This window comes from Trachurus trachurus (assembly GCF_905171665.1).
Source record: "Trachurus trachurus genome assembly, chromosome: 11".
Classification (NCBI taxonomy): domain Eukaryota; kingdom Metazoa; phylum Chordata; class Actinopteri; order Carangiformes; family Carangidae; genus Trachurus; species Trachurus trachurus.
In genome coordinates this window covers 17041194-17064272 of record NC_139904.1, presented here as the reverse complement: position 1 = coordinate 17064272, position 23079 = coordinate 17041194, and the positions used below count along the sequence as shown (strand labels likewise).

General features: G+C 41.2%; 1 protein-coding gene across 1 annotated transcript in view; it reads right to left on the bottom strand.

Annotated features, from left to right (window-relative positions):
- Positions 1 to 23079, bottom strand: part of csmd3b (CUB and Sushi multiple domains 3b) — a gene marked incomplete at both ends in the record, with an annotated part of 321253 nt that overhangs the window by 92020 nt on the left and 206154 nt on the right. The window contains 5 exons of the mRNA XM_083981903.1: positions 2741 to 2853; positions 3937 to 4040; positions 12777 to 12898; positions 22053 to 22177; positions 22373 to 22460. Of these exons, the coding sequence (XP_083838029.1) occupies positions 2741 to 2853; positions 3937 to 4040; positions 12777 to 12898; positions 22053 to 22177; positions 22373 to 22460 (552 nt within the window). The remainder of the gene's footprint in view (positions 1 to 2740; positions 2854 to 3936; positions 4041 to 12776; positions 12899 to 22052; positions 22178 to 22372; positions 22461 to 23079) is intronic.

Genomic DNA, 23079 nt, shown 5'->3' with positions numbered 1-23079 from the left:
AGTGAGATGGAGAGACAAAAACGGAGAGAAAGGGGAAGAGATGGAGAATGTGAGGAGTGAAAGAGGTGAGTGACTTGTTGGTAAAGCTTTGTTGGCTCACTGATGGAGGACCTGTCTAACACACAGACGCACACACGCACACAAACATTGTGCAGTGCTTCGGTGACTTTGCAGCAAGGCCTGAGTTACTGATAATGTTTATATTTCATAGCCAAGGTCTATGGAATGTGGCTTTACACACACACACACACACACACACACACACACACACACACACACACACACACACACACACACACACACACACACACACACACACACACACACACACACACACACACACACACACACACACACACAAGACTCTTTCTCCCATTTTTCTTTCCCACATTCCTCAAAAACACAGACACCCACTAACACCACAGGCACCAACCTTTACAGTAAATCTTGTGGGTGATGGAGCCAGCACTCTGAGGCAAACTCATTTATCTTGCTCAGAGTATTGATAGAACTTTTCAGGGTATTTAGGTTTGAGTGAGAAAGTCACATATAGGAATATATACATTCAGGTAAATACGTATGTACTTTAACCTTTTAGAATTTAGATGAAGCAGATACAGATTATTATGGGATCAGGCAGCACAAACTTACTGAGCCCCTTTCTTGGGATGAATGGGGCAACATTTCTTTAATGTTACACATAAACACACATTTTTAATAGGGATCCCATAAGTTTGGTTATTAAAGAATGTGTATATGTAGGTAGTCATAAAGTCGGAAGTAAGTGGTTTGAAATACAACATAACAGATATACAGTAACTGGACTGGAAACGTACAATTGAACACAAAATCAAGTGGCAAGCTAATACTGGCAGAAATTATAATCTCCTCCATCTTTTAAAATTCAATATAAATGTATTCTCCATTGTTAAACAACCACTACAGAGAATATACAGGAGACAGATAAATCCCTGCGACTAAAAAACTGTCAGGCCATCATGGCCCTACAACAGAGCATTATTATAAGCATGGATGCATTTAGATGGCAGTTCTGTCCATTAATTTTTCTATTGATCTCTATGGGGGAATTAATCAGGAGAAATGAGCGGGCATATCAAAGAGCCCCTGAGCAGATGCCCTTTGTTATTCGAAGATGACTACTTTTTAAATATGCAGTTCTCTTTGTGGCCATGTGTTTTGAACCATTACACACTTTAGAGAGGATAATGGCACATACACTGTAATGCTTGAATAAAATCACTGAAATAAGACTGCATTGGTAGAGTCCCTTTAAGAGAGACAGGATTGTAGTATTTTATCATTTTCTATTTGAATGCTTTTGAGCAATGCGAAATCTTAAGTTGAATATTTGGTATCACCATCACCATAAACTTGAGATAAAAACCTTCAATTTAAGTAGACTGTGTTATGGTCTGGGCTTTTATTTCTCTCCCCCTACCCCTTGTGTTTTTTTTTCTTCTTTTGTTTCAGGTTGTGGCAGGAGGCATGGCTGGTTTCCTTGACTGGGATGAGGCACCATCACCAATCAACTTACGCCTCAGCCCCGTCATGACTCCACAACTCTGTCTCTGTCTTGGTTTTTTGTTGTTTGCATTTTAAATTAGGTAAAGACATTGAACCGTGTCTGCTCCTGTTCTCCTGCTCATCATTGGTCCGATACCCCAGCCGTAACAGACTGAATATTAACTATTTACAATTGGTATCACTTGAACCTCACATTGAAACTCAGGGAGGATAAAGGTCAAAAATATATCAAAACAAAGTGTCATTGTCCAACCACTCTTGGAGCTCACTACATTAATGGACTCAGCACTGTCCCCTCATTATGACGATAAATCCACCGATGATGACATTCAAATGAGGCACACAAAGTTAATTTCTGCAGCAAAGCTAACCACTCCGTGTGCCATGGACTGTAATCAAATCTGCACTACATCCATCAAAAAGGAAACTTTGGAAAGGTTAATGTTTTTAATGTGGCAGGAGCTGATTCAACAGTGAAAAAAAAAAGTTCTTATTCAGAACAAGGTCAGGTGTTAGTTGAAAAACATGTATTTTGAATCTGATTGGGAAAGACTCTCCAATCTTTGCAACTGTGTCTAAGAGCTCCCCTACACCCAGGTACTTTATATCATTACTACTGAAGCTGAAGAAGAAGAAAAACAAATCATCCTCAAATAAAAGCCTCTGTGCTGCTGGACTGATTGATAGTGATTAGTGGTGACCTGGTAACCTTCTGCGGTTTAAGAGATGGAAGCACTGGCTCCAAGCCTATTTCATCTCTACAAGCATCTGAGTAGGTCTGAGCTAATGTATTTTCCCTTAGTTGTTGAATACACCAAATGTAATGGAGTTTTCCAAGGGAGACAGAGACTGGAGGTTTACTGGACAGCAGCCACTATGGGCACAAGTCATAATGGCAGGATAATGGCACATTGAATTTCCCTTCATTTCCCAAGATTTCCCCCGAGTCACTGGCTTTAAAGAGTTCATCATTAAGAAACCTGACTAAGAGGATGGAATGAGACCGCAGACAATGGAACAAAAGAACATGTTTCCTGATGCTCTTGTTTACACGTAGTGATAAAATAACTGGAAAGTTGACCTGTGAATTACCTTTTTGATAAAATGATTAAAATGTTTGTCATGTTGAAATGAACAGAGGCAAAATTAGAGAAAAGTCAACAGATTTAGCCACAAATGCATGTGCATAACTTACCTTTGTAGTTGATCTTAAATCCTATAGATCCAACACTCTCATCTGACTGTAGGTGAAGCCACATCTGATGGGTCATACTGACGATCAGATCAGGAACAAAGCTACCTGACAGGCTGGAGCACAAAATACACCACTATTAAATCATTACTACCGTAATTGCCGTAACAGAAAGTATAATTTTCATCACAGCAATCATTGCCATAATCAAATTTCAAGTGACTCTCTGACTGTGAACAAATTACTGTGGCATACTGTGCTTGATCTGAATGCTTTGGTTTTGGTTTTTGCAGAATGCTCCAGGAAATCAAGTTTCTCAGAGTTCATTCATATTGGCTGACCTTTTTTTTTTTTTAGACTACCACAGTCTCTTAGACATGAAAGTTAATAGTGACTGCATGCTAAGTGAACTGGAATGTTCCATTTTGTTAAGGCTTCTCATCTGTTCCTTTTGGGCACAGTGCATCATTTTCACACTCACGAATTGTTTTTCAAAGAAACACAGATAATCCACTGTTGTTTCATGACCTGACCAACGGCAACAAAGACGATGGAGGATTTTAAGCCAACAGCAACTGACATCAAGTACCAGGAGTGGAAGCAGTGGTTGTAAAAACTACTGCTGCTTTTTCATGTTCTATCGCTTAGATCACTAGAATTTAGAAATTCATAGACAAACAATAGCGCTGCTGCTTATGAAGCCGGCTGGTCATTATGAAGACACAATACTCACATCACAATACACTTTATGAAATAACAGAGACAAAATACAGAGAATCAGTAAAGGCAGCACATTCTCTGTGAGTGGTTTCATTTAACTTTCAGTAAAATTCAAAACATTAACATTAGTGTAACGATCACAATGGTACTTCAGTGTGTTTCTAATCAACTACCTCTTTTAATTTGATAGCCATTGTTAGTTATTTTTTCTCAGTGATACTTGTTTGTCTCTGGAAAATGTGTTTTTTTCACAGCTGCTATGAAACACCACCATGCATATCGGTGTATTTAGAGGTGCAGGATCTGTCATCGCTGATTCACAGATGAATAATGCAGCAATTACATATTTATAAATTCCAAAATAATTTCTCTGAGGGCTCCACTTTATTATATTTGACACCCTCTCTGCTTGATTTGGAGATGAAAAAACTGTTCACAGTAAATGACCTGGAGCATGTAAAGGACAGTATAATACTCACACTTGCAGTATAGTTGTGGGATCTCCCACCTCTCCTCCATCTCCTATGGTCAGAGTGTCATAGGCAATCTCCAGGTCAAACTCCTCAAAGTTGATCTGGATCACCTACAGTTCACAAACAGACAAAAAAGATGCAAGGTTCAAGCCACTTTCAGTTCAACCCAGTCAAAATCCTAGACTGAAATTTAGAAGCAGTGCTACAAAAGTAATAGCTACTAAATTAATAACCAAAAGAAAAAATAAGAAAGCAGATGCTGAAATAAAACACTACTGAGACAAGTGCATGGGGATACTGTATGTTTAATGATCCCAGTTTAAAAACCATCAGTTTAGAGGATGTGCTGTAGAAGTGAGGCATAAGATAATATATATAACTAAAGTAAAGTAATGAAAGCAAGACAACACAACAAAAAAACAATTGAAAAGAAGGAGGTACGGCCAAGAAATGAACTAGAATAATGTAAAAAATATATGTTTAAAATTATAGTGCCCTCCATTGACCCCAATCATAACCACCATATGCTCAAGAGCTGTTTTTATGTTTAGACTTTCACCTATGACCACATATAAGACACGTTTCCCTCTCATGGAATTATACTAGACCAAAGGTGAATCATTGGGATTCATTAATGCACCGCACATGTGACTTGATTCAACACAGCATAAGGAACACGGAGGAGACAAGGAGAACCTCCTGGACTGCACTGGAAGCTGTGAGAATCGGCACAGAGCTCAAAACTCCGATCAGGAATTATTAAACCAACACTTTCTGTTTCATCTAAGACCAGAGAGAAACACATTTGGCAGAGAAGAAGAGGGGGAAAATGGAGATGGGAGGAGGAAAGAAAAAAAGATGTGGGAGAGAGACAGAAAAGGGGGAGGACATAGACAGAAGAAAGAAGATGAAGGCAGATGGAGAAAAGGAGGAAGCGAGAAAAGGAGGAGCCAACAGAGAGGACTATGGAGGGGGGTTAATAATAAAACTTTGATACTTGCAATGTGCAGTGTTAGAATATTTCAAACTAGAATTCTGACTTGACCCTCAGGGGGAGACTGAAACCACACTTTCCCTCTCCTCCCTTCTCTCCCTCGTTCCTTCTGAGGAGATTTCCGATTTCCAGATAAAATATTCTGAGTGGCCTGCTGCATGCTGGTGTGTTAACAGAGTGCATATTTATCCTCTTACTTCTGAGCAGACATTTTTGTATTCTCTATTCAAAGACTGTGTCTGAGACAGGCATCATGAATAACTTGGGGAAATGATTCCACTAGTGTGCATGCTGAGGTGTAAACAGCGTATCCTCACTATGACCTTAATCACTGATTCCATGAAGAAAGAGGGAATAAATGAGAAACTGAGCACAGAGGAACAGCAGCCATGATTTTTCCCCCCATTACCTGCTGTTTAACAGCTTATCTGGGGCCATCGTTGCCTGATTTGCTCTTGTTCATGGGGTTAATTTTTATTTTGTTGACAACTGGGAGCTACTGTGGCTTCTTGATGTCGCAAAGGCAGACTAATGTTTTGTCTGATGTCCAAAATGAGATACAACTACTGATACAGCCATACCACAATAAAATCAAGCAAGATGGAGAGCCCCAGCACCAACATCACCTGATGTGACTGGATAGGAGGTAAACGAGGAGAGCTACAAAGATGAAGCGGTGATCTGCTCATTGCTCACAATGCTGACTCAGTCTTATCAGGCCTGTGAGGCAGCAGATTGGATTAAAGCATTACCTACAAACCTGCTAAACTCTCTCTGGCAAGCACATGCACGCACACCTTAGACACACACATACACACAGAAACACAGCCACATATAGAGGCACATCTTGGTGGAGATTAATGTGTCTATTCCTGTGATTACACAGTCACCATTTACACACTTATCACATCACTCCTTTAAGCCCAATGCAGGTTTTTCAATTCAACAGCAAGTGTGACAGTAAATAATGTGCACAGTACATTTAATGACTGTTTTTTCTCTTTTACAGACACAGTATTATCATAAAGTAAAATCAAATCTTAGATAAAGATTTATCGTTTCCTATTAAAATTCTATGTTGATACTTCCTCTCATTTCTTGTGGCAACATCATTTTTAGTACATTTATGTTTTATAAGCTCACTTCTATAGTTATCTTAGTGAGGCTACCTTCGTAGGGAATTCTGCAGATGCAGCAAATAATGCATGCACATGGAGAATAGATTAGCTTCCAAATAGCTCACTTGATGTGCTCGAGGTTTAAAATGCTGGTTTGTGTGGGGATTTAGCTTGCAGATGCGAATGTTTTATACTCATTCCTATATACAGTAGTAACTTACCAGCAAAGAAGATGCAACCTCCTGACACATGTTAAAAAGTGAATGTAAATTAGAATCTCTTTGTTAACTTGGTGTTAAGGTTCATCAGTGATATAATATGAAAATAAATTATACAACGTATGAATGTTTTACATGCTTACAAAACAAGCCTTGCGACACAGACACACACTTCATGTCAGTGTGGTTTGCAGTTTTGACAGCAGCCCTACTGATTTGTTTGGCGCCACAGTGTTGAGTAGATGCTGTGATGCCTTCCATTTATCTAGAGCCTAAAAAAAGGATATTTAGCCTTTTCTAGAATCTGAAAGTTGTTATTTCATTTACATTTTGTGTGGTCACCAGAACTTTGACCCAAAAATCTAATCACATCCGAGTGGAGATTTGTGCCAAATCTAAAGAAGTTTTGAAGGCATTACTGAGATATCACATGCACAAGGCCAAAACTGTGTTTTGTGATGTCATCATGCCCTTGACCCTTTACTTTGAAAATTAAATCACTTCAACCTTGAGTCGTAATGAATATTTGTGCCAAATTTGATGAAGTTTCATCATAATACTGGGAGTCCACAAGAAGGGACTGTACATACATAAGGATGGACTAACATCTTCCTGCTCTCAACGAAGGTGGATGCATCTCTCCCCTCTCCCCTCTCCCTTATCTTCCCTGCTTTGCTTCTCACGTCTTGTACTGTCTTGTCTCAAACTTTGGGAGCCTCTCTCCGCATTGCTCTCCAAATTTAAAATCTCCGACTCTCAACTCTCTAGGCTTATACACACGCATCCATGGACACTTTCACATATGCACATATGCAACACACACCCCCACCCCCCCATCCCACGCCTTCACCGCTTTCGCACCCCAGTGCGACAAGCGGGGTCCGCAGGCTGCGCCGAAGATGGCTGCGTCCGCGGCTGGCTGCCGGTCTGCGCTGGAACACCTCCGCCCTCCTTTCCCCCCTCCCCCGGTGCAAGTTGTTTTCGAGTTCTTACAGTATATTGTAAAGTGTGCTCATATGTGCCTATGTTGCTGAGGTTTTTTCCCCCCGGTCCCACACTGTACTCTCCCATAGGAGCATAGTCTGGGAGCTGCTATTTTTCTCCTTCCCTCTCCTCTTGTTTCTCCCCTTTCCCTCCCCCCTCTTACTGCCCAGTCATCCTGTTATGTCTGTCTTATGGTATGTATTGTATGCTGTATATGTGCGGGCGGGTTGATTGCTGTAATTTCGCTGTACAGTGACAATAAAGGCTGATTCTGATTCTGATCCCCAAACCAACATGCCTCTGACTCCAGCTATCAACAGTGTGGAAACATTTTCAAAGGGGGGCAAACTGAGGAAGTATCATGTGATGTTAGACATTAGAAATAAGGTCTGTTAGTTGGAGAGGTTATAAAAAACATCCAGTTTCCTCTGGTTCTGTGGCAGGAAACAAACCAGCCCTGTGTCCCCGTGCAGTTTAAAACAGAGAGGGGTCTGTGTGTGTCACTGATGAAAAGTGGTCCAGCAATCTCCTTGTATACATCCTTTACAGAGCACCCTAATGCCACATCAGCACAGTTCACACAGCATTAAACACAGCAGGGATATGACTACATTACACTGAGCCCATGTGAGTCTATGTGTGTGTCCATGATGTGAACGTTGCACTGAAGTCAACTTCATTTGGAACCTCATTACTGACAGTGAGTGGGTTGGTGTTTATCCGTTCATTCTATATCTCTTTTAGTCTACTCCGTGTGTGTGTGTGTGTGCACACGATAGATGAAACTGAACACTCTACATATTTCTCCTCTACTCTAATTGGTTGGTGTTCATGCAAACATCCATCTCTCTCTCTCCTGCATCTCTCTGCCTTTCTCTCTCTCTTGCTGCCACCCTTACTGTCTCTCTCTTTCTAATTGGCTGCTGCATTCCTTCTTTCCATCCATCTATGGCTCCTAGCCAATGAGGCGACAGAATTGGATTTCTGCTTGATAAAGCACTTCCTTTTGGTTGTCGTGGAGACAATGAGGTGAGGGAGGCTCCCTACCCATATCATAATAAGATCTAGAGATACCTTGAAGATACATTTACTGTAGGAATATCTGAAACACCTGGTGAGCAACGCAGTCAGTGATGTAAAGCGGGTGGAGACGAGACAGGCCTGGGGAATAACAGATTGTCTGTGACAGCATTACAGTAAACCCTGTGCCACTTGTCACTCCCCCTGAACGTGCTTCTGCCTCCAAAGTATAAGTTGTGCCATTGTGACAAGAGCCGGGCTTTAGCTGATGAAGACTGATGGCTCGAGTCTGTTGCAACTTTGTGTTTTTCCCCTTACTTCTGTTCCATTGAGCTGAATCCACCGGGATAGAAACCAACTCTGAACAGGAACATGTGGGGAAAGGCTATGCATGGCTTATACTGTTGCTATGCAACTACTGAAAAATGCATTTGAATCACAGCTCTCTTTCACTAAATGTTTAACATTTTTTAACCTGAGCCCAAAAAAAGTGCTTTGCTGTTCATCCTGTCAAGAAGATGCAGGAGCACGCCATTTTAATGACTAACAGCGAGCAAAAGGAGCCAGCGCAGTGATTTTTTTGTCCTGTGATTTCTGCATTGTGGCTTCAGTGTGTGTACATCTGATTTCTGTAGGCCCACGAGGCATTACTGAATTAAGTGACTGTACAAAGAGAGTCCAACCAAAAGTGTATTCTTACTGGATGACATGATATTCCACTTCACTTGTCTTTGTCATAGTGGTGTTAAATCTGCAGAGTGGCAGCACTGCAGTTGTCCTCTTTTATCCATGCGTTACGCGTGACACTTTGCATGCAAATGCATATTAACTGATGCCAAGCCTGTTCAAACTTAATGCTGTCAATGTATAAAATTGGGTGGCAGTGTAATGTATTAATGAACTAAGAACATAGTGAGACATAGACAGGAAGTTGTCACTACAAATTTCATCTTATCTCACATCATAAACAGGTGATGTGAAGAAAATGCTTGGACTCACGGATGGGGATGAGAAAGAAAGTAAAAGAAACTAATAGGGAATTAAGAAATAAGGAAAGGGAAGAGAAGGAAACAGTACAGTAAGATGCCTATTATTGAGAAGAGAAGAGAAGAGAAGAGAAGAGAAGAGAAGAGAAGAGAAGAGAAGAGAAGAGAAGAGAAGAGAAGAGAAGAGAAGAGAAGAGAAGAGTAGTAATGGACTTTGTGTCCTGCCATCCCCAAGGTTAAATGAGAACAGGAGAGAATGAATTGGCTTTAAGGCTCATTCTGCCAAAACTAAATGAAGCAATAACATCAGAGAGCTATAGAACCCCATTAACACTTAACCTGAGAGAGAGGGAGCCGAATGGTAGGCAGAGAGAGGGGAAGAGAATGATGGAGGGAATGGGGCAGAGAGACAGAGACACAGAGAAGAAACCCTGTATCTCCTTACATTCAGAGTAAGAAGAGAAGATGGTAAGAACTGTACAACATGTATGGCAAACAGTGAGAAACAGACTTCTCCCCTCAAGTTCCCTCCTCCATCTCCCTCTCTCCATAGTAATTTGATGGTTTCAGGGTGAGCTCTTTAATGAAGAATCTGGGTAATTCAGAGGACAGAGCCTCCGGGAGTGAGGGAGGAGGGATGGGCAGTGTAAAAAAAGAGAGAAAAAGAAGGATGAGACAGGGAGAATGAGAGAAGGGGGGTGCAGGATGAAATAGGGGGAGACGTGTACAAGCAATAAAAAAAAGATATGTTCTGCTAGTTGGAGAGGCAGGCTCAGTTGGGATTATTCCCCAACTCTGCTTGCACCATCACCCTCTTACCCATCCCACTCCCCCCCCAGCCACAGACTCTCTGTCTCTTTTCTGAGTCCCAGTGTGTATTTGTCTTTTCTTTTTTTTTTTTTTGCCTTCTCTCCTCAGGAGATGAACTGACCACTCACCTGCCCGCTAAGCCACCCCTCACTGCCTCATCAGCCTCTTAACTGAGGACAGCTTTTTGCTGCCAGTGTGCCAGATCGTCAGTGCTCTCATTCTGTTCTAGCCGTTCTTGCCTGTTACCTGTTGTTCACCTGCCAATTCCCCACTGTTTGTTTGCCTGTGCCACCTGCCCAGCGTAAGCCTGCTTTTGGAACTAGTAAATTACCGTTTTTACTCCTTTAGACGTTTCTGTGGATGTGAAATTCCTAACTGAACAATGATAGAGTGTGAATTTCTAAATTCCTGTGTTTAAAGTCTTTACTGGAATATTTATATCAATCAATCATCAATAACTTTATGTGTTTTTGGTACAGTACATTGAAATAATCCATTAAACATTCTCAACATTGCAATATTAAAGCCATTTATGTGATGTGTAAATCAAAAGGCCTTGATAGTCCCACTCTTTAATTAAACAACATGTATGTAATTTATTTTGGTAAAGTACAGCTCCTCCCAAATCTTATGCCACTTCACTTTGAGTTAACTTTAAATGCTCAACATTCTTGGGAAACTGATTGATAAATGCTACTGACTTTGCAGACTTTAAAGCATTTTTGTTTCAAATCAGCCAAAAATCCACTTGCAGGAAATGACACTGATCTCATGGCAATGAGACAAGTCTTATTGAACCAAAGATGCTAATCCACAAGCATGAAGAAGATGGAGCTTGATTTTCCTCACAATTTAGTTAATATGACTGCTCTCCTACTGTATGTGCCTCTTCACAGGTGTCCTGCACGGATACAACAACTTGCCAAGACAGATGAAGATGGTTCAAACTGAGGATTAGTCACTTTTTTGTGATGATCATCCCTTCCTCTTGCTTTATATCTCCATTTGGCTCTAAATGGGTTTAGTATATTAATAAGCCTCCACTCGTCTGTCGGACAAAATTTCTATAAATGCCTAATTGATGAACACGGCCACAGCACTGGGATTAACTCGCAGATTTTGGCCAGAAGCAATACATGCTGGATATGTCTTTCCTCTTTTACTTACGCTACACACTGGATTTCACTATAGCCCCTTTTAGTGTTTATTCATTATTCATTCATTTTCTAAGAATATTGTTTTGGCATGTTTGGTGTTTTATTGATGGCATGTTTCTCTGGTACAGCTGTCCACATTCCTCCACTCAGAAACTAAGTGTGTGTTTGCAGTGTAGTACATGCCATGTACTGTATGTAATTCAATGTATATGGCATATTACTGTATATATATACATTATGTACCTGTAGTGATAAAAGGCATGCATATGATTCAGTACTGTGAGTGACATACTGTTTATGTGAAGCAATATGGTGCATGACATGTTCATGATATAGTATGGAACATTACATTACATGATGATGTATGATTACAGATGCCACCTGTAAGCCTTAAAGATAAAGGGCTATAAAAATGACTTGATGTTGATCTGGTCATCATTTTAAACAACATGTTTGGTCACATCCACAATCATACATAATACATACACATTAATTTTCAACTTCTTACACACATCACACTTGTATACATATAGTCCTGGGGGTGAAGAAGGGCATTAGTACTGTAGCCTTCAACAGACACATACACATTGTAGCCTTCAACAGAGAATGTATTGCTCTAGGCCATAAACCAGAGGCCTTGGGCAGTGACAGAGAGAGTTGTGTGTGAGAGTGTGGGAGGGAGGGGGAGAGAGAGAAAGTAAGTTTTGAGCAAGATCAAAGCAACAAAGTGTGTGTGTGTGCATGTTTGTGAGGATGAAAAAATAACCTAGCGTGTATGTTTCGGCACACATGTATGAAAAAGCCAGTCTTTGTGCGCGCGCAAGTGTGCACATATGTGTATGTGTGTCCCTATGGTGCTGACGCAGGTGTTGCCATTGACGACAGAGCGGTCACCACAGTGACCCTGAGAGGAATAACGATGTGTCTCCTGAATACCAATCAGATTTCTCCTGGGACATCGAGCAACCAATCACAGCTATCCATCTGACCTCCAGCCTATCGTCGGCCCCTTCACAGGATTAACCAATCACACTGAATTAGACACTGATATGCCCTGACTAGCATATAATTTACAGTACCTCCTACATGAATTATTATCAACACATTTCAATTATGTAAAAATGCAGCTAAACTAACTTTGTAAATGCCTGTAAGATGTGCTGTGTTATATCAATTAAAATTAGATTGGATGCATGAAATTCAAATGGAGCAGAGCCTGGGAGCCAGTTCAGGAAGACAACTTCAAGATTACATGCACTCCCTATTCTTGCTCTGCTAGTGCTGCTGTTGCTTATTTAACATTTCATAAGCTCCACTTCTACACCATCTCTTACCTGAAGGATTAAAGTTCCCAATTGATAGGAGTTATTGTCATATACTCAGGGTTAGTCTCGGTATACTTACAGAGAATAATTTCATGAGAAAGTTATGTTTCTACGCAATAAACAAACCAAAGAGTCATATTTAACTATACATATACATTTATGATGAATAGCAATGTATGTTGATTTGCAACGACAATTTAGTGTTTATTTGATGGGGGAGAGAATTTGATTTACCTTATTGGGATTTGAAGCAGTAATTATCCACACACACTGTGCGTTGCTCTCATACTGAATTGGGAAGTTTGGAGATGTAAAGGTGCCTGATGGACCTTGAAGATTACTGCCACACGTCTTCACTGTGAACAGAAAAACACAAGGTAATTGTTATTAGTAGCAAGAATGTAGAGTGGTATTGGCAAAAATAAACTGTACACTGTGGTGTCACCTCACGAAAATGGAGAGAGTTACTTTTTTAATTGAACCATTGGGATGATGGTGATTGGCCAAAGATTTCAGAATAAACCAAACAGCTAAATATCACACTTGTGGGTCACAGCAGTAATTTAGTAAAGAAACAATTGTGTGACACTACAACACTACAACTGTGATGGAAAGAAAGGGTGTGGAGAAGAGAAGAGAAGAGAAGAGAAGAGAAGAGAAGAGAAGAGAAGAGAAGAGAAGAGAAGAGAAGAGAAGAGAAGAGAAGAGAAGAGAAGAGAAGAGAAGAGAAGAGGGTCAGATAGATGTTATTGATACTGTCAGCGACATCTCCCTGGATAGCAGTACTTAATTGGAAGCTATTGGCTGTGAAATACCACAGGATTAGCAAGAGTTGCAGTATTGACTGATAGAGACACTCACCAGCAATTTACTCTCAAAATCTATTGAAAGTCAACAACTTCCATCCACCAGCTGAGTAATAATTACATTCTATCTTTTAAAGAAGTAAAGTGTGCAGGGCAGTACACATATTACAGCGAGCAATGATGCCTGACTGGTTGACCGATGGTGTAGAAGTGCACAACTGTGTGGTGTGAGTGGAGATTCTCTGTGCAAATTCATAAAAGAACATGACTGTACAGCGACACTGTGTGTGCTGGAAAGTCATACACTAATACTGAAGTTACACTCAGTGGGGTGTTGAAAATGACACATGCTAGTTGTTCGATAAACCAACTAAGCCTTTATTAGGCTGTGTGTTCTGACTTGATGTGATAGGGAACCTGCTTTTCTGTCCTTGGGTCGTCCTGTTAGAGTTGGGAGGTAATTTTCTGGTTGGTTTGAAGCAGCGTTTGTTCCTTAATTAGTTTGTTCAGCAGTAGGCCACAGGAACACATACAGTTAACAGCCACACACACACACACACACACACACACACACACACACACACACACACACACACACACACACACACACACACACACACACACACACACACACACACACACAAAAATAATGGCACATGAGCACAAATGTTTATAAGGTCACGTTTTACAAATAGACACATGTGCACATGTGCATATCCAGTCACGCATTGTACCTTACACTGCAAAAAAAAATAGACTTGCACACTTGCACACAGGCAAAATACACAAACAAACACACAGAGATGTGCATCAAAACGTACTTCATACATATACAATTCACCAAATACATTGTTACAAATGCTCCCAGTCGCACAAACACTCCACACCTGGCTGCCACTGTGACTTAGTGGTCAGAATGACGGCAAGGGACAGGTAAAAAGAGTCATAGCACAGTGTGTTTGTGTGTGTCTCTTCGTGTGTGTAATGAGGTGTGTCTGTGAGGTGCTGTAAGAGAGTGTCAGAACAAGTACAAGGTTCCTCAGAGACACCTTATACGTCTCTGGTCGGTCTCTCTCTCCGTGTGTTTCCCTGTCTTTCTGCCGCCTGGATCTCTGCCTCAGTTCCCACTGACTGAACCCAGTAGCTTGTTTCTCTAATTCTCGATGCGTCTTAAGATGACCTTCTCTTGAGTGCCGCTCACTGCAGTTTATACACTGATAGATACACAGAGATGAAGTGGGTGTGCGTTTGAGTTGCACGTGAGAAATGATTTATCTGCATGTCTCAAAGAGAGCGTGTATCTTAGTAACAGTGGGTGTATGTGTGTACATTGACAGCTCAATCAGCGTGGCCTGAACGAATGGCCGGTCCATCTCCGTGCCAACAGCAGAAATGAGCACGGTGTTGCTATAGCGATAGTGCCGAGAGTTATCACTAGAATTACCAGAGGAGCTAACATCCCATAATTTATAATAAACTCCATCCGTCTCTTGGCCTGCATCTGTCCGTCTCTTGCTCTGTCTTTCTCTCTTTGCTTTTTATTCACGCTGTCTTGGTCCCTATGTCAGCCATTGTCTGCAGTTCATGATTCACAGTGCACTGTCATCCGTGCTTATTATCTGTCCATCTCTGCTCTCTACATTTTTCTTCCCACTTCTTTTTGTCTTTTGTATGTTTACTTTCATATTAATGAGTCATAATAATAATAGATATTCCTGCATAATGGAAAAAAAAACTTTTTAAGCTTTCATCAGATGTTCACTGACTTTATAAATAACAAGAGCTCATTATCATCTTATGAAGCTATTATGCTCAACATGCTGCTGGCAATGAACTGCATATTTATACATCCCTTAGACAAAGCAATTAGTATTCATTTGGTGGTCCGTATATAGTGAATGTACACAATGTCAACTTGTAACACGACTTTCAGCTTCAGTTTCTGGTCTCTGCCAATTCTTGGCGGAAATATCTGTCTCTTTGTGGCTAAACTGTCTATAGTGAGTCCTGAGCAGCTTTAAATAAGATTTTGAGCACTGGGTTATTACTTTCATAATGGTGGTTTCACTCTCTCTGACAGCCTGTCTGTTAGTTTGTGTAACTTTGTCTCCATGTGCCCCCCCCCCATCCCACCCCTCATCATTATTTATACTGGCACACAGTATAGAGGGCTTGAAGCCAAAAGGGCCAGACTATCATTGAAGTGATAATGAATTCTAGATTGAATTAAAATTTTTGATGAGGTCTAGCTGGTACTAAAAGCATATTGTTGGAATCATGAGCGAGATTAACTGAATGCTTTAGGCTGGGAACACGGAGGGAGGGAGAGAGAGAAAGAGAAAGAGAGAGAGAGGGAGTGTGTGTGAGTATTTTTGTGTATGCATGTGAAACAACATATCCTCCTTTGAGTTTATATATTCAGATCAACTGGATTCCCCCAGGATTCTCACTTTTTCTCTCTCACTCTCACTCCAGCAAATTGACACAAACATGCATACCCACACAAGCCATTGGGAGGCAGACCAAAATTAAATTATGTTCCAGGCAAGGATCACATTGCCAAAGCTTATGCTGTAGCTCCAATGCCCTTGCTCTTCCATAGTTCTCCAAAGTTTTGTTTTATGGCTTTAGAGTATAACTGACGCAACCCAAAAGCAGTGGGAAGGTTTCTTTAAGAAGTGCTTTTGAGTATGAATTTAAACAACTGCTCAGCTTTACCTTGGTTCTCCGTTCTAGCAGAGCAGAAACTCATAAGTGTCTCATCTGGCCTGATCTTTGCCTCACATTTGAGCTCTATAACCCAGCTGCTTTCTCAGCAAGATGGCCTTTGTGGTTAGTGAGTTGCCCCCCAGTGGAAGCCTCAGGTCCAGTCACCCATACAGCAATACCTGCTGAAGCATACCAAGGACACTTAACCCCTCCCTGCTCCAGATCGTGTGATCCACCCTGCACCCCAACCAGAGTGCATAAAGAGAACTGGGTGCGAGAATTGGGTATAAATCAAACGGAAAATCTAATTAAATCATGTGCTTGAGTTTTTGCGAGTACACAATTCATGGACCTATTCTTAAACAGGACACTTTAGCCTTATTTGTGTTCTATCATACTATAACCAACCCACTAAGATATTTGCCGTCAAAAATGTATTTATAAACTCAGTAATCCATTAATGAAATATCCTGTTGACAATGTATAATCCTTCACATAATTGAGAAAAGTCTACAAGGCAAGAAGAAGGTGATTTTGAGGGAATGGGTAACTTGCTTATGATGGTAATTTCCCCATCAAGTGAACTTCATGATTAAAGTACATTAATAATTAAAGAACAGTCCCCATAAAAGGAAAGTTCTCATTAAAGTAACTTTGACAAGGATGATGTGTCACCAACTAGACAGGTAAGCTGAAATGAAATCATCAAATCCTGATTTTGACAAAAAGGGTTCAAGGGCACCTTCTATTTTTATGTCGATGACAAGGATACAAATATTACTTGTCATGTTCAATTTTAATCACAGTAACTCCTTGTCTGAACTGCATTTCAAAGTTTTGGTACCAAAACCAACAAGTCTAGAAAATTTGAGTGTGGATGAATATTACAATGTCAGAAAAACTTTTATATCGATAATGATCAGAGTTGAGTGAGAGCTTATCATCAAGTTAATGTGGCCGCACTAAGGCTTCATAGTTTTGATTTGATGTGATTTTGCAGGAAAGCCGAACAGGCTGTTTTAACAGGCTGCCTCCAGGAGCAGATAGATTGACCAATGGACACAGAGGATGATTGATGACATCATTAAGCTGGCACACAGTCTTCCAATGTCCCTCGTTCTGGTTAGAGCTTTAATGGGTGTGTACACACACACACAGACACACGCACGCACGCACGCACGCACGCACGCACGCACGCACGCACGCACGCACGCACGCACGCACGCACGCACGCACGCACACACACACACACACACACACACACACACACACACACACACACACACACACACACACACACACACACACACACACACACACACACACACACACACATACCTACAGTCATCCAGTGTACTGTAGTTGTTGTACATACTGTAGTGCATACACATTCATTTCTGTTTCTTTCTTTCTGTTTATTTTCTTTTCATTGTTTCCTCTCTAAAGTCAACATGTGTGCATGTGTACACAGAACTCTTTGTGTGTATATCCGAACAAATCAACTGAACTCCCTCTCTCTTGGTCGTACGCGCACAGAGAGAGAGTTGGCTCTGTGACCTTGCCATCTGTCCATTAATCAAGGTGCCACATGGGCTCTCTCTCTCTCTCTCTCTCTCTCTCTCTCTCTCTCTCTCTCTCTCTCTCTCTCTCTCTCTCTCTCTCTCTCTCTCTCTCATAAAGTGTTGTAGGAGTGGACAGAAGGACATTGCAGTTTGATGGCTGTTTTTGTGGTTTGTTTTTTTATTAAGCTTTGTAATTGTTTTATTGTATCTAATAAAGTGATTAACGCCCTGGCCCCCTCTGTCTCCCTTTTTTATGTTTATCTGTCTCTTTTTGTTGCTTCACTGTTGAGATATAAAGGGCAAATTTTCACAATACATTTACTTTATCTTCTCTCTAATGTTTCAATAGACACATTTAGCTGTATTTAAGTGTTTTGACAGAAGTGACCCTTTAATAAGTCAGCTGGCTTGATGCTTCTTGACAGATTGCCTCTCTCAATGTTATTCATGAGTTTCCACATTGGCTATTGGCTGGTCTAGATGTAAAGGTCACATCCGAACTGTGTTCAGCTAGACACAGCCCTCCTCTCATTCCATTTTTGTTTAACAGGGTGAAACAAGCTAAATAAGGACACTGTACATCGGAGAACACAATGTTTTCTTCCTGACAATCAAAAGTACTTCTAATGCAACACAATTGTGGCTGTTCTTTTTTCTCACACTTGTTTACCTGTTGAACTCATTTCAAAATTGTACTTATTTCCACGCACCTGCAGAGCCAGTGGAGGTGTAAACAGCGGCAAAAGGCCATTTTCACTGAGATCAAGTATGTACTTTAGTGCTGGCGTCTGTTAGGTAATTTCATGGCTCCAAATCAACATACTTGTGCCAAGGTGGAGTGGTGCAAATCAGGTTGTGTTTATGCATATGCAGCACTATTTTTTTTGTTGGCCTACACATTCTGGTATGAAACTGCTCTGGCATTTCAACCAGCTCAGTCCGCCTCTTCAAATGTGGGTATCCTAATTAATTAAATCCTCTAAAAAAAAACCTGAAATTGAAATACAGCCTGAAGTGTCAGGTGCACCGAAAAATCCTTACACATCTTGATTGGATTCCTCTATGATGATAATATTAGTTAATGGGTACTGACTGGCAAAAAAGGGTAGAAAATAAAATGTATCTAATTAATGATAAGAGCCACAGACCATTCACAGACAAGAGCAAAGTTTATTCTATTCACAGTCTATTAGCATTACACTAACCCTTCTCTCTTGCCTTTAGGGCATTTTTATTTTCAGAATTTCAATATAGGCTTTTTGTCCCTAAGGGGAAACAGATTTTTGTGACTAGGTTTAAAAATAGAGAAGTAGTCTCTATATTTCCCCTCTGAGGCATCACCACAAATAAAAAAAACTATAAGTGTATATTTTCTATGTTTTTCTTTTCTGTTTTCTCTTTTGAGTGATTTTGTCATAGAGCTCAAAGTCTCACAATTGTTGTCAAAAAGATATGATTCCAGTGTTGCATGCATCTTGCCCTTCAAGCAACCTCAATATGGTCATTATGGGATTTAGAGGATTTTTGAAGATGCAGACTAGAGGAGGACTGATATACTGCATAACAATGACATGCAACAGTGTTTCAGAGTAGCAAATGGAAAAAGAATAGTGCCTTCTTTTTCAACAATTTGGGATTTTGTGTTTTTTTTATGTGATTATGGTTAGACTTGTCAGAATATCATGAACTGTAAATAATAAATATGAACAGCCTGCCTTTAAATATAGCGTGGCATTAATTGAGTATTCTAATAGGCCGTGCTGGAGTAACAGTGCCCTCCATTGTGAGATGCTTAGAATAACAAAGATCAACTAGTACTGAATTACTAGTTACTTAGCAACAACCATGGAACAGGATCGTTCACTTTGTCACGGTTTTGACAAAAAGTTGTTCACAGAGCAGTTGTTCGTGCTGGGAATACAAGTGTTCTGTTGTTTTAACTCAGCAGAGCTCTGACAATGTGCACCTGCTCCTCGGAAGCTACAAGGTTCTGTGAAAGTGTCTCACCCCGCACATGCACACTCTCCTTCAAACATCTCTGTTGGCTCTGTTTCATGGTGATGGAGGTCATTCGTCTTCATTCACTGCTTCAGGGGACAACATCGCTGACTTTTAATGTCACCGGTAATCCTACTTGTACCGTACTCAGCCCATCGTCACATACAGGTAAATGCAAGGGTTGATTGGCTTAATGTCAGTGGCTCATTATAAGGCATTTAGTGATGATTAATACCTTAGAGCCGATAACATTCTTAAAGAGGCAATCAAAGGGTTTCATCATGATAATGTCTTGGATAATGACCTGGATAATACTCCTGACTGGCAGGGACCAATCAGAGCTCAAGTCATATCCAAACTGTATTGGCTAGATTACATCTTGCCTGCTGAAAAGGGTCTGTGCTGTCATGGCAACATCAATCCCCCTATGTGCCTGGTTCCTAGGTGAAACCCTTAGTAGCAGGTGAGGCTAGTGGTTGGACTGTGTCCTTTAACCAGAGAGCAGGACCCTCACCCAGGACCCCGAACAAGAATGTGAGTCTCTGTGGACTCCCACTGTATAGATGACCTTGCACTTTGACCTCACAGTAGATGAGAGACGCAACATCATAAAGTCACCATCCATGTCAGGATGATTTCAGCTTTGGCTCGCCTCCATCATCTGCTGCCTGTTTCTCTGTCATCACTTTTTTGGTTTTACATCTATTAGTTAAGCGTTAAAGCAGAAGTAAGCGATCTGGTCGCCGATGGAGTTAGCAGTCCCCGCCCTCGTCCCTACGTCACCACATTCACGCGCATCCCTTGGCTGCACACACAGAGAGGACCGCCCTTTTATGCCGTTCTCTCTCCTCATTGGATAAAGATTGTAGGATACAAGGAAAGTTTTCTCCTCGGCTTACAGCAGAGCGACTGACAGACCCATGTTTCGGCCCAAACATAAGTGATTGTCGTTGGAAAATATAACTATTTAAGACTTATATTAACATAAATATTCCGCTACTTCTGCTTTAAGCAGTGCACACTTGCACCACTATCTCTGTGAGGACACTCACTGACAAAATGCATTCCCGGGCCCCTAACCCTAGCCTCAACCATCACAGCTAAACTCTAACCCCAAACCTTACAACTAACTCCTCCAAACCTGAACCCTTTAACAGAATCTTACCTCAAACAGCCCTTTAAACTCAAAATGTTCTAATCTCCAATGCATGACATTCAAACTGGTCCTCACAAAGATAGAGGCAGAGGCACACACATACACAAGCACACACACACTCAGACACACACATGTATGCACACAGTGAATATTGGTTTTTATGTTAAAGTATGTGTCTCCAGCCACAGTCTGACGCCTAGTGAAGGGGGACATGACAAACGGCTTTGGCATTTAACATGACAGACGCCCTCTCTCTCTCTGTCTCGGTCCCTCTGTGCGTGCACGTGTGCATATGTGCGCGTGTGTCACAAGTTTCGGGACTACAACAGTGGCAGATGAGAAAGTGGAACCAGTATGTACAGCTGAAGAATGACTGTGTAACTCATTCATTCATTCATTTTCTATACCGCTTATCCTGCACTAGGGTCACGGGTAAGCTGGAGCCTATCTCAGCTGACTTCGGACGAGAGGCGGGGTACACCCTGGACAGGTCGCCAGTCCATCGTAGGGCTAACATATACATACAGATAACCATTCACACTCTCATTCAAACCTATGGGCAATTTAGAGTCGCCAATTAACCTAACCTGCATGTCTCTGATCTGTGGGAGGAAGCCGGAGTACCTGGAGAGAACCCATGCATGCACAGGGAGAACATGCAAACCCCACACTGTGTAACAAAAAATTCATAATCTGTGTGTCTCTGTACTGTAACTATAAACTTGTGAAATATCTTGCATCACTTTAAAATCAGATATTGCAAATTGGTATTTGACTTGTACAATATATTGGCCGATAATGATCAGAAATTGAGCATAGTTACAGAAGTTGTCAGCGTACAGTGTTTACAATAAACGGTGTCATTTCAGGTCCTGAATGACCACTGCCATAGCTTTCCTGATGAAAGCAGACAACCACTGCACAGCACATTTGTACCGAACTGCAGTGCAAACATTGGATTATGGTGTGTTTTGATTCATGAGTTTATAGCCAGAGGCTTCAAAACAGAATTGGGATTTCTTCCAGTCTAAACGCAGCCATGATCAATACAAACACATCCTGAGGAAAGGCCAAGGCGGCGCACTGACAACAATTTGAAGCAATGTACACGGGCCATTTTACTTGAGTGCCTTCTCACAGTTCCCTCACATGTGTGATTACAGTCTCTTCCTCCCTCTGTGTCTGTGATGGTATCATTGAGAGTCTTGGCAACATGAGATACTGTGGTGTCAGTAATTTTGTACACTTGTGTTGAGGCATGTGGAGGGACATTTCTTACCTTTACAGACAGGTCTGTGGTCACTCCAGGCTGCAAAGACTTCGGCAACTCTCTGGCAACTGATAGTTTTACTGCCCTGGAGAACATAGTCTTCTCCACAACTGAACTGCACCACACTGCCAATGCTACACAAAAACACACACCCAGAGGGAAGGCAAGGGAGTTCAATATACAGGAAAAAAGGGGGGGGGGGGGGGGGGGATCATCTTTATAAACACACAGATTCTTTATGTACAGATCCCTATGTGTGCTCTATGTCTGAATGAAAACCTATAATTTAATAAGGTCCACTTGTGCACAGTATTGAGCACAAATTGTACCTGAAGTCGTTGCCATGGCGTTTTCCATTCTCTGGTTCCCCTGGGTCAGGGCAGGAGTTGGACGCCTGTCTTACTCCACCTTCATTTACTGCACAGAGAGACAGACGAGTGGAGAGTCAGGGAGAGACAGGTTAGAAGGCAAGAACAAAACCTATGGGAAAGCTAAAGAAAGCAGATTATTGCTTTTAAGACAGACATTCTCTTTCAGTACATGTAGGGTTGTCACACCTACTATATGTGCATCCATAGGTACACTGGCACTTTAATTATTCTGAATTAATTCTTCTGACATGTTCGTTAAACCCAGTTGCTATTATAAACAATTATATATTTTAATTATGTCGGCATGGTATGAACATTGATGCCAAATCAACACCAGAGCACTGCTTCAGTGCATCCTAGCGTGAATCTAAAACTGCCCCTGTCTGCTTATTCTATTGATAGCATTCAGCTAAAGTCTTCCCCTTGGATATTTCCAGCTCTCCATTTTTAGTTTCAGTTTTTGGAAGCCTGCCTGCCCTGTCACTTCCTCACTTTACAGGTAGCAGGAAACAGGTGAAAGGAGAAACAGGTTCGACTGACAAGGAGATAGAGAGACACATGCGTTAGACGGTTAGGTAGTCAAACAGGGACGACACACCACTCCAGATACAATCTTAATTCTCTCCGAGAGCTAATCTTGACACTAACACTCGAAACAACAGAGA